This window comes from Pediculus humanus, genomic scaffold (genome assembly GCF_000006295.1).
Source record: "Pediculus humanus corporis 1103172107677 genomic scaffold, whole genome shotgun sequence".
Taxonomy (NCBI): domain Eukaryota; kingdom Metazoa; phylum Arthropoda; class Insecta; order Psocodea; family Pediculidae; genus Pediculus; species Pediculus humanus.
In genome coordinates this window covers 33,263-48,988 of record NW_002987286.1, presented here as the reverse complement: position 1 = coordinate 48,988, position 15,726 = coordinate 33,263, and the positions used below count along the sequence as shown (strand labels likewise).

The following is a 15,726-nucleotide window of genomic DNA, read 5'->3' as shown; positions in this document are numbered from 1 at the left end:
TAGATAGATTATAATAATAATAAATAAATTCGAATTATAAAAAAAAAAAAAAAACACAATTTTAAATATTTTTTTTATATATATATATAAATTTATTTATAATACATTTTGATATAATACAAATTAGTTAAAAAAATTGAATTTTAAGCTTTCGAGATCACTTCTTCGAAAAATTTTCGAATGCACATCCGATGACGTCATATGATTCCTTAACAACGGTTGCTATGCATCCCAGCATCCTACTGTATTTTTTTGCTTTGTGTCTATTAAAATATTAAAAAAAACTCCTTTTTTAAATCAAAATAAATATATGAGAGGTTTGATTTTTTTTTTTAAAAGTATAAAATACGTGTTTTTCATAAATAATATAATATGAGGTCTTATATACATTTTACAACAGTTTTTAAATTGAACGTTTATTTAAAAAATTCTTATAATAATAATAATAATATTTCTTTTTCTTATTTTCATATTCAGCTTATCTTAAGTTCTTAATAATTCGATTTTCCATTTAAACAGGATAAAAAATTTAAATCATTTGGCTTCCAGAGCATTAATTATTTCTAAAAAAAAAACAAAAAAAAAATGATGACAGTTGTAAATAATAATAATAATGTAGGAAAAAGTAAAATTTGAAAAAATTGAAATTTACTTTTAGCAATTTCCGTAAATGCTTCAGCAGCAGAAGAACTTTTAAATTCGGTTAAAAAATCTTTACCCTCATCACAAGCTCTGGCTAATTTCGGATCCATGGGCAATTTTCCCAAAAAAGGAACATTTAAATCCGAACACATTTTCAACGCGCCACCCGTTTTTGCAGCAAATATTTCTGATGATTTCTAAAAACGAAAAAATTTAATGAACTCTACGATTCAACATCTTTCACTTATTAAAATTAGCGTTAAAAAACATTTCCTACCGAACAATTTGGACAAGTGAAACAAGACATATTTTCAACGACACCTAAAATGGGAATATTAACTTTTTTGCAAAAGTCAATTTCCTTTCTTACATCTAAAAGTGATACCTCTTCGGGTGTTGTTATAATTAAGGCTCCTGATAAGTTTGTCTAAAATAAAAGAAGTTAATAAGTTTGTTAATTCTCGAATAACGAAAAAGAAAAGAAAATCAAAAATTAAAATGACTATTTATTACATGTTTTAAATAATTAAAAACGGATAAATGCTCGTCACTGGTACCCGGAGGAGTATCAACCAATAAATATTCTAACTGTCCCCAATCAACATCGGATAAAAATTGACGAATCATGGCGTTTTTCTTGGGACCTCGCCAAATAACGGCTTCGTTTGGTCTACCCAAAAGAAATCCGATAGACATGACACTTAAATTATCTTCAACAAACTGAAAATAATAATGAAGGGATTGCACAATAAAAAAAAAACAATTAGAAAATGGCGGTTAAATAATTTAAGTTAAAAATTTTGAAAAAACTTACAATTGGAGACCATCCCGATCCACTATTATGAACTTCTTCTTGTAACGTACCCATCATTCTTGGAATTGATGGACCACATATATCAATATCGCAAATGCCTATCTGAAAAATTAAAATTATAAATAAAAATTTCACGACATATTTTACAAGTATAAAAACTAAGCGCTGTTGCAACGAATGGTTCAGTTTGATTCCGGAACTCGGCGACAAATTGTCGTTTCTCTCTCTCTCTCTCTCTCTCACTCTCTCAGTCAAATTAACTTCTTTTTTTGTCCGTTATTTTAAACTTTACAAAAAAAAAAAAAAAAATGTCGACTTATCAAAAGGATTATTCGTATCATCGTCCACTGGTGAGTTTGAAATATTTTACAAAAAAAAGAAATTAACAAATATTTTAGATTTAAAAAAAAAATAAAATGTAATAATTTATTAAATAGTGGAATTTTTTTGCGGTAAGTTATTTTAAAAGATAATAATAATAAAATAAATACGTTAAAATTGAAAATTTATTTTTTTGAAATGATTTTGAATTATTCGAACGCATTTTTTCTATATTACATTAAATGCTTTTTTTTTTTTTTTTTATTTTAAACAAAAAAAAATAAACTTTTATGTAGTAGTTTATAATGTACGTAAAGTAACATAATAGTAAAAAGTTTTTTATTGGTATTTTTTAAAAGTTTTTTTCGGTTTTTTTTCAATTTGAAACAAAAAAAATGAATGTAGAAAATATTTTTTCCCCACGGATTATTGATCTTTACGAAAAATAAAATAGTTTACTATGGAGAAATTTAAAATATTAACATATATTTATACAGTACCATTTTACGCATTTCACAAGTGACCTCATTTACGAGGGGATCGATTTGAAAATAAATGATAATAATAGAAATAATTTTTTTTTTAAATTTAATAAAAATAAATGCAAATCGTTGCACGTTTTTATGAATAAAATCTGAATTTTTCACAATTTTCAAAAATTTTTACTTTAGTAAACTCAAGAAAAAATTAGGTTTGACGCCATTTCAGAATTCGTTTAAAATAAAACAAAAAGCAAATCATTTGTAAGCAATTAATTAAGAAATTTTATTGTAGAAATATAAAAGTTATTCGTTTATAACCAAGACAATTAAAAATTTATTAGTTATAGGCTGCATATTAAACTAAAATGCATTACTAATTCTTTCGATATCATGCCAAATAATTTTTTAGTTCTTTTTAATTGAGACATAATTGTTTAAATTTACTTTTATTTTATATTTAATTTGTCCTGAATTTTTTTTACTTTATTATATTTACTATTTACAATTTACATTACCGAGTTTTAAATATTTCTATATATATGAATTCCGAAAAACTAATTATTAAAATTGAAAACAATTCAAATTAAATTTAAATTTTATATTCAGAAAAAAACATTTTTTTAATTAACAAATAAATCAATAGAAAAAATTTTCATTTGTCTACAATTTAAAATAATAAATAATTAAATAAAAACATAATGATCGTAACAAATGTATTTAATTTGAAGTAAAAAAATCTTTGTTTTCCAAAACTGTTACTGGTCTTTATAAAACAAAAACTAATAAATTTTTTTTATTGAAAGAAGGTACAGTGAAAGAAGGGATTTTAATTCATTTTAGTATTTTGTAATATTGCATATATTGCACAATTTAGTAAGTAACACAAAAATTAATTTATGTAAAAATTTTTTCGTTAGCTCTAAACATAATTTGCAAACTACAATTTAAAAATATTATTACTGATATAATATGCATAAAAATGTAATAAAACATTTTTATTATTTAATATCTATACACTGTGTTGAATAAAAACAATGCAAATGATTTTGTTAAAATAAAGCATCAAGTTTTATGATGACTTACATTTTTGGTATCTAGCGAATTAGCTAAATATCTTCCTAATAATGAAGTAAATGTACTTTTACCTACACCACCTTTTCCAGACAAAATCAAAATTTTATGTCTAACTTCATCTAGTCTCTGTTTAACTAGTGCAATACCTAAAATGAATTAAATTTAAATTACAATTATTTTATCATAATTTTAATTTGAAATAAAATATTAATATGGCAAATTATTTAACTTTTTAAATAAACAAATTTACCTGGATCAGTTTTAGTAACTCCTGAACTACATATATTTTGATTGGGACATCCTTCACAGGCTGAAACCTTACCGGCTAAATTACTGTTGACACCGGGGCAATCTGAAATAATGATTAATGGTGAAAATTATAAAATATTTACAAATCATTATTATTTTGTATCATTGGATTGACATTATGATAATGTTACAGAAATTAAAGACTTACGTTCGTTGATAACACTATTATCAGCCATCTTTTTGCACAACTACAATGAATAATATAAACTTCGTATAACGGCGACACTATTTGGCGCCATATCACCATGACTACAAATCATATACTTTTTTACCCAAGTTAAGACTTTAAATAATTTTTTCCAGTTTTATTATTCTTATTTTTTTTAAATAAAACTAAATTTTAAATTAAAAAAATTCAAAATGAGTTCTAACAAAGTTATGTATTCTGTAAGTATAAGTTTATTTTTACCTAACTTTATTATTATAAATAAATAATTTAAAACAAGAGTTGGAACAAGGTTATTGTACACTAAAATTATGTCAAACATGATTTTGTTGAAAGATCGGTTTCTTAAAAAATTTAATAAAATTTTAAATAATGTCTTTTTTTTTTTTTTTGTAAAATTACAAATAAACTTATTTTTAGCAAATGCAAAATTGGAGTACCGTTGGAGTGGAACCTTGTATGGAGCAAACCATGGGTCCAGGTGTTCCACCAAGGGTTGGTCAGTTTCATCAAACTCCAAAAAATCATCCGTGGAGACCCACTTTGGGATATGAAAATGTTGAAGTTACTCCATTGTAAGAATTATAAAAATTTTTTCTGCTTTTGTAATTTTATTTTAATCCACTTTTAATTTTAAAATTAAAATTTTTTTAGGCCTATGCAACCGGTTACTAATTCTCTGTTAGATACATGCTATACCCCTACAGGAATGGCCACTGAGCCATTAAGGTTCCCTAACTTAGTGACAGGTTTTGATAGAAATCCTGCTAATGCAGCCAGAGCAGCTCTTTATACAAGATATACTCCATATGAATGGACGCAGAATAATATTAGTCAGTATAATGAAGCAGATTCAAACAGAAACTTTTCTGAAAAAGCTAGGGCAGATGCCTGTCGTGTAATGAGGTGATACTTGAAATTTGTTTCTACAAAGTTTACAATATAAGTTTAATACAGATAACAAAAAAAAAAAAATTGCAATTGATATACACAAGTATTTATTTTATATAGAGAAGCAGATGAACTTGCAAATTCAGCACAACGTGAAGTAGGTAGAAGAATTGGGGAAAGGATAAATGACTTAACTTTTTGGACAAGTGAACTACAGAATGAATTGGAAAAAATGGTACAAGAATCAAAGTTATTGCAAGATTCAAGAAGAGTATTGGAAAAAACTATACAAGATTTAGAAGCACCTTTACACATTGCTCAAGAATGCCTTTATCATAGAGAAAACAGAACAGGTATTTCTTTTCTTTTTAATTGACAGCAGGCAAAATTATTATAATCGAAAACATTTATTTTTTAAAATCTCTAATAAATTTTACCATCAACCATTTTAATAAAAATATGAAGTTTCTCGAATGAATGAATTTTAATTCAAATCGGCATTTAAAATTGCCTAAATTTTAGGAGTGGATCTCGTTCATGATGAAGTTGAACAATCACTCCTTCGCGAAATAAATCTAATCAAAAAATGTCAGGCAGAACTTCATTGTTTATTTAAAAAACTCAAGGATCAGGTATTAGTTGATAAATAAGTTCTCAGCATAAATTTACTTATTTTCGATAAAGTGTATTATTTGTATTTTTCTCGTGACATTTTTTATTAAAATTGTAAAAGCACAAAAAACAGGAGAGAAAATAGGTTGTATATTGTTAATATTCATATTAATATTGCAAAATGGTTGAATAAAATTTCACATGTAAAATAGGCCCTGATTTGGTGCATGATGAAGTAGAGCAAGCCTTATTAAATGAAATAGAAACAGTTAGGCACACACAAGCCTTATATAAAGATGCACTTTCAAAATTTGAAGCACAAGTGAGTACAATCGACCATGCAAAAATACTTTTTAAAAAAAAAGTGTAAAAAACATTATCGACCTAAATACTAGCACATACATTTTTAAAGAAAAATTTATTTTTTTATTTTATCTGTACATTTACCAAAATAATAATCTTAAAAATTTTAGCTGCGTAATAATAGGGCTTCTCAACATGAATTAGAAAGAGATTTGAGAATGAAGGAACAAGCCATGGGTATTGATAATCTTGCGCATTCTTTAAATAATTTTTCCAGAGGTATTAATTATTACGGTGGAATAGAAAATTATGACAACACGTGAGTAATCAATTTTTTATTTTTTAAAAAAATTCCCTTCATTTGCGACACTTATTAATGTAATTTTTCTTCTCATCTAGAATCACAACGCCAGAGACGTGGATTGAATTTTCTAATCAAAACATACAAAAATCACAAGCTGAGCGAGCAAAATCAGCTCAAATTCGAACTGATACTGATAATATAATTAACGCTCATGCAAATGATTGTTGGAACGCTTGGACTTCCACAAATGCTGCATTAGAACGTCGAGCAAACGAAATGTTGGATGCTAAGCAAAAATTACAGATGCATCTTCACAAGGTAATATTTGAATTGCAATTCATTTCAAATCTAATTGTAAATTTTTAATTATTCTTTTTTTTTTTTTTTTTATTTTGTTCAAATAACATAATTTTGTCGTAAGTGATTCAATAACTTTGATTTTTTTGTTTACTATTCGATTAGATTCAACGTGAGATATTTGATGTGGAGAAAAATATTGAAATGTTGAGAAAATCAATCCAAGATAAATCTTTGCCATTAAAAGTAGCTCAAACGAGACTTGAAGCAAGAGCTCACAGGCAAGAGATTGAATTATGTCGAGATCCAGCTCAAAACAGGTAATTTTACTATTAGAAAAAAAAAAAGAAATGATTTTAATTTAAATGATTTTAACTGACATACTTTTTTAATTTATAATTTTTTAGATTAGTAATTGAAATTAAAGATATTCAAGATTCCATTGAAAAACTTCATTTAAAACTTCAAGAAGCAGAAGCTCAACATCAGCAACTTTTAAAAACGAGAAGCAATCTCGAGTCAGAACTTGCAAATAAAGTAAATTCATTATTTATCGATAGAGAAAAATGTCTTGGAATGAGAAGATCTTATCCTATAACAGCAACTATTAAATATTAATATCTCCAAAAGATTTTAAAAAAAAAGAAAAAAAGTAAAAAAAAAATCATTAGTTATACTGCCACATGTATTCTTTGTTGAATATTTCAAAAAAAATTCTTCACTTAATATTTGCATTTAAGTAAATAACTTTTTCAAAGGTAAATTATTACTATTGTTTATAATTCTCAATTTAAATTTAAAATTTTTGATTGCTTAAAATTATTTTAAATAATCACCAAAAGTGTTCGATAACAAAAAAATTTATTATTTATAATTTTTTCGAATATATTTATTTAAAAAAAAGCACTCAAAACAAATTTTTTTTTTTTGCGTACATTAATTATTTATTATCTTAACTTAAGTTTTATAAACAAAATTTATTAATTAATAACAAATTAATTTAATATTAAATTATGTGACTGAAACTGAAAAATATTTTTTACAGTATTTAAAATATTAATTATTATCTAAAACAGATTTTTTAAATAAATTACTTTTTATTAAATGTAAGAGGCATTCCAGGTTTGGCTTCGAAAAACGTATAAGAAAGTATAATTTCATTTATATTTTCCATTTGAGGATCATCACAAAATTCAGGATCAATGTAGAAAAATACAGGCATATCCACCTATAAAAAAATATAAAAAGTTAACACAATTTTGATATGTAATTATAAAATTAAAGGAAAATTTACATACCTGTTCGTTTGGATTTAATTGTTGCTCTTCAAAGCAAAAACACTGGATTTTATTAAAATAAGGAGCTGCATTAAAAGGTAATATATTATATGTACTTATTCCAGTAATCGGCACATCCGTTGGATTGGTAGCAGTGTAAAATGCTAAAGCTGTTTCTCCTGGATAAACCTAATTGAATAAATTTTTATTCATTTGATATTATTATTATAAAATTTGTATAATGTATATATTAAATGTAAATAACAAACCAAAAGATCTTTTTGTTGAGGTTTAAATTGCCAACTCATTTTAGATCCAACATCCGAATTAAATTTAACTTTAATGGGTCTGCTACGGTCAATCTTTAAATTTTGTATTTTTTCACCGCCAATATCGTGACGAACACTTCCTCCATAACCTGTAGACTAAATTTGTTTTTTAAACTAATATTGATTTTAAAAAATAAGATTCTAAATGATAAAACGTAAAAACCAACTTGACAAAATATTCTATAAAGTGGAACTGCAGCAAATGAAACACCCAAAGTTAAAATTCCAATAGCTACCGCATAATTTCTTACGGATTTTTTTTTTTCTATAAAATCCAAATTTCTCGGATATTGAATTTTTTGAGAATACTGACGATTGTTTGAAAATAAAATATTTGCTCCATTATTAATTACAAAACTAGATTTTAGTCTGAAATTTCCATTATATGTATATTGACAGTTTTTTATTAAAAATAAATATTTTGTATACATTTTTAACATTTACATCACATTTTCAGATAGAAACGACCATTTTGTCGTCGTCTGCTAGATGGCGCAAATTTTTTTTTTAAAATCTTCTAGAAACTTTTGGATTAAATGAGAAACTGATGGTAAGTGATTATTCGAATTGTTATTTTACGCCATGAAAAAAAAAAAATACTTTTATGACTTTATTTGTTGTAAATAATTTATAAAAAGACTTTTTTATTTTTCTATTTTAACAAAATCGTTAATTGAAGTTTACTCTGGTAAGTTTTGACAATTAGGTTTTTTTTTTTTTTTCATTTAACTAATAACATAATTAATGAAATTTATGATTTACTGAAATCTCCTTAGAAACAAAATCAATATAAATAAGTTTAAGTTAATGTTGCTATGAAATCTGTTTACTTTTAAAAAAAAAGTGTGTTATTAAATATTGCATTCTTCATGTCGTTACTTCGACATGACCGACATGGCTGAAATATATATTGATATTGGGTCACTTAAATTTACTTATTTATAATTTATATAAAAAAGTACAATGGGAGATAAAACTGCCGAGGAAGATCTTCGATTAGAATTTATTAGTGATTATCTCTCGAAAACATTACGTCTTAAATCCGATAAATGGCCAAAATTGCTTGGAAATGAAGATTATAAGGTAAATTATTTTTAAAGTTAAATTTAATAATTTTTTTTTTTTTTTCCTTTCAAATTAAGGCAAAATTTTTTAAATCATTTTTTTTTTTTTTTTAGTCTGTTTTAATGGAATTTTTAAATAATCCTAAAGTAAAAACAATTATTTTTACAATTAATAATTCTGGATTACTACAACCCCTTCTCACATATCCTCCCAATCCCAAAAATAAATCAGTTTACTTTATTAAAAAAGAAGAAGAAGCTGCAACGGTCGAAAACATTTCTAAACTTTGTATTTTCGGTGACATGGCTCCTAATCCTGTAGAAGAATTGTCTGTTTTAATTGAAGAGGTAAAAATAAATGAAAATTAATTTTTTTACTTTTGAAAATACATAAAGTGTACAAAAATGAATTACAGTTATTTGTACCACTTCTATCCAATCCTGACAATCAAGAAGGGTGGCCTAAGTGTGTAGCAGAAGATGTAATGACGCATATTCATGCATTTAGAGGAACAGTTTATCAAATAAAAGGCAAAATTACCGGACAGACTCTTTTACCCATGCCAGTTGGAATAGAAAAAGTTTATCAAGAAGTTCAAAATTTAATTGAATCGTAGGGTATCGATTTTATGCTCTATTAATTGGGAAAAATATTATTTAAAAACAATTTATTTTTAATGTTATATTTTCAGACAAGGTAAATCAGTAAATCTTCAACTAAAAAGTGCTATTGAAGGTGCAGTTATTAAATGGGCTCATCAGATAAATGATGTTTTATCTGAATCTACTGATATTTTGTTTAAAAACAATAATCATCCATTGCCTGAATCAGAGGTAATGCACAAATAATACAGTAAATAATAATAATCAGGAATAATATTCCTTTAATGAAATTAAATATCAGTGCCAACCACTAATGAAGTGATTGATGATTCAACACAAAAATTTCAGATAAATTTTTGGAATCAACGTTTGAAAAATTTAGAATCTATATTTGATCAATTAAGAGATCCAAGAATTAAAAAAATGGCAATTGTTTTAGAGATTACAGAGAGCAGTTACACACTTACTTTTAAAACTTTCTTTAGAAATTTAGTAGCAGGTATTCCAACATATTGTAAATCTAATGCAAACATTTTGCTTTCTAATGCCACATTTCACATTTTTTATGTACTTGAAAAATTTTCTTTTTAGCCATTATTGAAGCTAAGGATGTGTGTTTACATCTAAACCCTTTATTAAAAATGTTTGATGATTTTCAAGGACTTGATTTTAATGTAGCCACTCAATATTTGGAACCAATTTTACATTGTATTTGTTTGGTTTGGGCACATAGTAGATATTATTGTCTTTCTAAAAGAATAGTTACTTTATTAAAAATGTTTGGAAATAGTATTGTTGAACAGGTATATTTTAATTTTTATTATTATTATTTTACAAATTATTTATTTATTTATAATCACCCCGTTTAAATTATTTAGTGCATGAAACAAATAGATCCTGGTTCGGTTTTTCAAGGAGATCAAGAAAATACAAGAAATCATATAATTTTTTTTGAAAAAAAACTAAGTGATTTTCTGTAAGTCAAATTTTTATTACACATTTAAAAAAAAAAAGCAATTTTCCTATAGAAAATTTCTTATTTTATTTGCAGGAAAACATTTGAAAAATATCGGGAAGCATTATTAACTTATTTTCCGGAGGGTATCGAACCTAAACCTTGGAGTTTTAAGGCACACATTCCTTTTCAAAGACTTATTGATTTTATTGAAAGGCTGAATAAATTAATTGTAGGTTTACAATTTTTAGGTTAGATGAAAGATTTTTAAAGAAATTTTAAAAACATTATTCATACTAAACTAAAATTAAGTTTCTCACCAATGATTTTTATAGTAATTTCTGTAAAATTTAGAGTTATAGAAGTTTTACAATAGCAGTTGTATATAATTGTTAAAAAGTGTATTTTGTTTCAAAATCTGTATATTTGACAATCAAAAATTGTTTTTTTTTTTTGTGTTTAAATCAGTGTTATTAATGACGAAAGAAACGTTAAAATTAAATGTTTAAAAATTAAAAAAAAAAAAACGTTACCTTTTTTTTAATTATTCGGGACGTTATTTTTAGGATTTTTTAGGAACAGTCGTAGATTTTCAAAAACTGGATCGTATTGAGTTTGCCGGAATCAAAGGAAGAAATTTAGGATTTAAAATACAGGAAATGATGAATGAATTTCAAACTGCTTGGATGATTTTCAATACAGCCACTTACGATTGTTTAGAACCTGACGTTAATTCTTTTATAATTGATTATGAGAAATTTCAATTAATAGCTTATGACTTTGATAGACGTCTTGCATCAATTTTTGTTCAAGCTTTTGATGAATGTTGCAATCTTGAAAGTTTATTTAAAGTAAGCGGTTTAAAAGTTTTAAATTTTAACTTAAATTAATTTTTTAAGACGCGTTTTTTTAAATTCATTATTTCAACTTATTTCTAACTATTACATACTTTTACCTTCAGTTGTGTAACATTATGGGATCCTTTGCTAAGAGACCTGTTATAAAAAAAACACTTGAGCCCAAATACAAAATAATTTTGGAATATTTCGAAGAAGAATTAAATATGTGTAAAAAAATTTACGATGAAATGCTATTAGAATATCAAAAAACTGGTTTTTACAAAGTTGATCGATTTTGGGCGCAGGTATCCGGTATTATTTGCTGGATTATTAAAATGAAGGGAAGAGTTGATTACCCTATTGAACCAATGAAAATGTTAGAGTATCCGTAAGTCACATGGTTTTTTTTTTTTCAACTAATCGTCATTAATAAATCCATGTTTTGTACGCTAATCAAAAATTTTTAAAAAGTATTTTAGAGTCTCCCGAAGCTCAATATTTGGTTGACAAACATGATCAAATGATGACACTATTAGATAATTTGGAGAAAACTACTTTGGATAATTGGACAAAAAAAGCACCAGGATTAATAGATGTTTGTTTAAGAAAACCAATGCTGATAAGAAGCACTGATAACAATATGCTTTCATTAAACTTTGATCCCATTGTACGTTGAAAAAAAATTTAAAAAAAGGATTTTTTTTTTCCTAGCTAATCATTTTTAATTGAATTTATTTTTAGCTTGTTTGCATGTTCAGAGAAATTCGATACTTGAATGCAATTGGTCCTTATCCCTTTCCAATTGCCATAACAGAATTTTATGATAGAGTCGAGCAGTTTTATTCATTCGTTCATAATTTAAATCAGTTAATAAGCTGGTATAATCAAATTAGGCAAAGATCTCGACCTGTGGAATTTAACCTTTTTGAAGATGAAATAACATTAATTGATATGCTATTAGATGGAGGAATTCAATATTTAGATTGGAATTCTCCTGGTAATCCCCTTCCCGGGAAAAATTCATTTTTTAATAACATGCTTATTAAAACCGGAATTAAATTGTGAATTTTTTTTTTTTTTTTTTAGAGGCGGAAGTTTTTATTTTAAAATCTCGTTATCTGATAAAAAAACTGTTTGACAGAGTTATAGAAGCTCAAGAAAATGCTGCATTAATTTATCAATTAATATTTCAATGGAGTAATGAGCCTCTCTATGAAAGGACTGCACCACGTCAACTTTTAGGATACGAAGATAGGGTTCACAGAGTTAGAACCAGGTATATTAGCGATCAAAATACAACACGTTAACAAAAAAAAATTAAATTTTTATAATTTAAGAGAAATAAATTTAATTTTTGTTTTTTAGAAACGAGAGTATCACTCAAGCCGGTGAAGATATTCATGAATTAATACAAATAAATTATCATTTGCTTCTTGATATTCCTTTACCAGAGCATTTAATTGCATCCGACGATGAAAAAAAAATCGGTAATTATAATTTAATTCTGCATTTTAAAAAACGCGTATGCAACTAAGTTTAACATGTATTATAATAAATATGAATAAAATTTATATAAAAACATATTCGTAAAAAAAAAAATTTTAGAAGAAGAAGAAGAAGAAGCTGTTGGAGGTACAGAAGAAGAACAGCCAGTAGCAGTAAAAAAAAAGAAAACGCATTTAAAGAAAAGAAGAATTGAAGAACCCATAAGTCCTTTACTTGCGGGAGTTTTGGTAAGTTTTAATTTAAACTTTTTAGAATAATTCTTAACCGTTAAAAATAAAAATGTACTACTATTTTTCAAAATCACATTTTTTTAAAATTTATCAACACGTAAAATCGCTCACCTTTAAAAAAAAATGTTTCTGAAAATATCTTAAATAAAAAAAAAAATTAAAAATGAATTTTTATTTGTCTTTTACAAAGAATTTTCTTCTTTTTTTTTTTTTTTAGGATCCTCCTCGACTTTTACCACCTCTTGATTACAGAAAAGACGAGTAAGTTTTTTTACATTATGATTTTTAATTACTAAACTAAATTTATCCAATTAAAAATTAAAAAAAAAAAAAAAAAAATTTTTTTTAAATAAAGTTTAAGAAAAAAAAAGGCACAAAAGTCGGATAAAGATGGTGAGCGGCCTAAAACACACGATACGCCTGCACCAGGTCCTCCAGCTTCTTTTACATTAAGTCCTTCCGTTCCACAACAATCCCTTGAATATTTATGGGAACAAAGAAGAATTAAATGGGAAGCTTATTTAGATTACGTTGATCAAGTGGTTGTCGCGGGAATATTAAGCTCCATAGCATGCAGGTAAAAAAATGTAAAATGTAAATTAAAAAAATAAATAAATAAACAGTTTTTTATTTATTTTTTTTTTTGAATATTTTTTTAGTATTGGTTATTTAATAGATGAAACTGACTCATCTGTAAAAGATCGTTTGCCTCTTTTTGAAGTTTCGTTGGAACTTCAAGAACCTAGTTTAATTTTTATTCCCTCTCTTGGTGAAAATTCTGCTTTCATGGATTTGATAAACCTTATAGAAGAAGACATATTTAACGTTGGGAAATTAATTCGTAGAGTAGCATCACATAAAGAATGGCCTGATTACGAGGTAATCTTTCGGATAGATGAAACTGAGACGATAGAATAAAAACTGAGACGTGTATATTTTTTTTTATAGTATGAAGCAAGAGGTTGCTTAGATCTTCATGAAATGGGTGCAGAACTCATCGTGCGAGCCAAAGTTGTCATGTTCGATGCCCTTCGTTATGCAGATACCCTTTTGGAATATTCTTATTTATGGTTGGACGATAAGCAGGAATGCTTGAGCGTTTTCTTAAAGTAAATTTAATTTTAATAAATAACATTCGTTCAAATATTTTTAAGATTATAAACGAAAAAAAAAAAAAAAATTTTTTTTTTTTTATAAACAACAGATATGGTAGATTATTGACAAAAGAAGAACAAGAAATCGTTCTTACAACGGGAGATGTAAATGCTTTGGGTTTGACGGAAAGATTTCCCAGTACCAATGATTTTAAACAAATAATTGACAATTATAATGATCTTTACAAAGAATTAGATAATAAACTTGAAATAAAAAAAGTATTTGAAAATTGGTTTCAAGTCGATTGCAAACCATTTAAAAATGCTTTGTTAAATACTATTTGCAAATGGGCAAATTTATTTAAAAATCATTTATATAATTATGTTTTAGACAGGTTTGAAAGAACAGACATTTTTCAGACATTTTTGATAGAACCGTTTTGATATTTAGGATTTTTTTAATAAAATTTTTATAACCATACTAACAGCATAAGCGAACTAGAGGAATTTATAATAGAATCTGACGGTGTGCTACTGCTACCGGTCGAAGAAGGGGATTATGATGCTTTAGTACGAGTCATGGCAGTTTTAAAAAAAATCAGAGATAGACAATTTGAAACGGACGAAATGTTTAAACCATTGCGAGAAACAATAGAATTACTTAAAACATACGAAGTCGAATTTTCCGAAGAAACTTATATTCAATTACAAGTAAAAGAAAATTTTTTTAAAAAATTTTTTCACGAATTATTAAATTTAAAATATTTAAAATTATTATTATTGTAAAAAAAATAGGAATTGCCTGATAAATGGAACAATTTGAAAAAATTAGCAGTTGCAGTAAAACAAATGATTGCACCATTAGTTGCAAAACAAGTGAATATAATAAGAAAAAGAATTATGTTATTCGATTTGCGACAAAATTTATACAAAGAAGCATTTAAAAAACTTCCATTTTATTCGTAAGATGATTTATTAAACTAGTAAAATAAGAAAATTCAAATTTGTTCGATATTTTTTAAAAATTAATTTATTATTTATTTATTTATTTATTTTAATTAACAGTTTTGATTGTAAAAACATTTACTCCATTTTGGATACCGTTAATGAAGAAATATCAAAAATGGAAACTTTGAGAGATAAAATAACAAAACAAGCTGAATTATTCGAAGTTAATGTACCCGAATTCCTTACTTTGATTCAAGTTCGAAAAGATTTAAAATCTATAAAAGTTTGTAAATTTTCGTTCAGTCAGAAAATTTTTGTTTATTTAAAAAAAATTTAAATTAAAAAAAAAAAAAAAAAAAAATTTTTGTCTTTAGTTATTATGGGACTATGTAAATATAATAGAAGCTTGGTTTGTCGAATGGAAAGCGACGTCGTGGAAAAATATCGATATTGAGGGAGTAGATTTCGAATGTAAAAGATTCGGAAAAGAACTTCGCGGTAATTTTTATTTAAATAAAATTTTTCTTCAGATTCATTCATTTATTTTTTAATATAAAATTTTCCTCTTTTTTGATCTTTTCTTCTGCAGGTTTAGATAAAGAAGTTCGATCGTGGAATGTTTACATAACGACGGAAGCAAATCTTAAAAATATGATGACTTCATTA

At 25.6% G+C, this 15,726-nt stretch overlaps 4 protein-coding genes across 4 annotated transcripts in view; 2 read left to right on the top strand and 2 right to left on the bottom strand.

Annotated features, from left to right (window-relative positions):
- Positions 1 to 222: 222 nt before the first annotated feature.
- Phum_PHUM293030 (Nucleotide-binding protein, putative) lies at positions 223 to 3,818 on the bottom strand (the record flags this gene model as incomplete). Its single annotated transcript, XM_002427016.1, has 8 exons — positions 223 to 263; positions 653 to 839; positions 920 to 1,069; positions 1,156 to 1,362; positions 1,457 to 1,558; positions 3,343 to 3,479; positions 3,584 to 3,685; positions 3,791 to 3,818. The coding sequence occupies 8 exons, from the start codon at positions 3,816 to 3,818 to the stop codon at positions 223 to 225; spliced, it is 954 nt and encodes a 317-aa protein (XP_002427061.1).
- Positions 3,819 to 4,231: 413 nt separating this feature from the next.
- On the top strand, positions 4,232 to 6,833 carry Phum_PHUM293020 (Tektin-3, putative; the record flags this gene model as incomplete). The annotated part of the gene is made up of 8 exons (XM_002427015.1): positions 4,232 to 4,383; positions 4,463 to 4,714; positions 4,820 to 5,052; positions 5,222 to 5,331; positions 5,785 to 5,933; positions 6,014 to 6,236; positions 6,381 to 6,535; positions 6,623 to 6,833. 8 exons carry the CDS (start codon positions 4,232 to 4,234, stop codon positions 6,831 to 6,833), a joined length of 1,485 nt encoding a protein of 494 aa, XP_002427060.1.
- A 49-nt stretch (positions 6,834 to 6,882) lies between these two features.
- Phum_PHUM293010 (cytochrome c oxidase assembly protein COX11, putative) lies at positions 6,883 to 8,252 on the bottom strand (the record flags this gene model as incomplete). The annotated part of the gene is made up of 5 exons (XM_002427014.1): positions 6,883 to 6,931; positions 7,355 to 7,443; positions 7,514 to 7,681; positions 7,762 to 7,917; positions 7,989 to 8,252. The coding sequence occupies 5 exons, from the start codon at positions 8,250 to 8,252 to the stop codon at positions 6,883 to 6,885; spliced, it is 726 nt and encodes a 241-aa protein (XP_002427059.1).
- Positions 8,253 to 8,784: 532 nt separating this feature from the next.
- Positions 8,785 to 15,726, top strand: part of Phum_PHUM292900 (ciliary dynein heavy chain, putative) — a gene marked incomplete at both ends in the record, with an annotated part of 20,860 nt that continues 13,918 nt past the window's right edge. The window contains 25 exons of the mRNA XM_002427013.1: positions 8,785 to 8,904; positions 9,000 to 9,233; positions 9,302 to 9,498; positions 9,578 to 9,719; positions 9,837 to 9,987; positions 10,080 to 10,291; positions 10,367 to 10,464; positions 10,540 to 10,675; positions 11,010 to 11,294; positions 11,405 to 11,670; positions 11,754 to 11,949; positions 12,024 to 12,279; positions 12,369 to 12,558; positions 12,657 to 12,769; positions 12,888 to 13,015; positions 13,236 to 13,279; positions 13,374 to 13,595; positions 13,678 to 13,897; positions 13,967 to 14,127; positions 14,223 to 14,507; positions 14,601 to 14,823; positions 14,908 to 15,074; positions 15,178 to 15,343; positions 15,435 to 15,558; positions 15,650 to 15,678. Coding sequence (XP_002427058.1) covers positions 8,785 to 8,904; positions 9,000 to 9,233; positions 9,302 to 9,498; positions 9,578 to 9,719; positions 9,837 to 9,987; positions 10,080 to 10,291; positions 10,367 to 10,464; positions 10,540 to 10,675; positions 11,010 to 11,294; positions 11,405 to 11,670; positions 11,754 to 11,949; positions 12,024 to 12,279; positions 12,369 to 12,558; positions 12,657 to 12,769; positions 12,888 to 13,015; positions 13,236 to 13,279; positions 13,374 to 13,595; positions 13,678 to 13,897; positions 13,967 to 14,127; positions 14,223 to 14,507; positions 14,601 to 14,823; positions 14,908 to 15,074; positions 15,178 to 15,343; positions 15,435 to 15,558; positions 15,650 to 15,678 — 4,365 coding nt within the window. The remainder of the gene's footprint in view (positions 8,905 to 8,999; positions 9,234 to 9,301; positions 9,499 to 9,577; positions 9,720 to 9,836; positions 9,988 to 10,079; positions 10,292 to 10,366; positions 10,465 to 10,539; positions 10,676 to 11,009; positions 11,295 to 11,404; positions 11,671 to 11,753; positions 11,950 to 12,023; positions 12,280 to 12,368; positions 12,559 to 12,656; positions 12,770 to 12,887; positions 13,016 to 13,235; positions 13,280 to 13,373; positions 13,596 to 13,677; positions 13,898 to 13,966; positions 14,128 to 14,222; positions 14,508 to 14,600; positions 14,824 to 14,907; positions 15,075 to 15,177; positions 15,344 to 15,434; positions 15,559 to 15,649; positions 15,679 to 15,726) is intronic.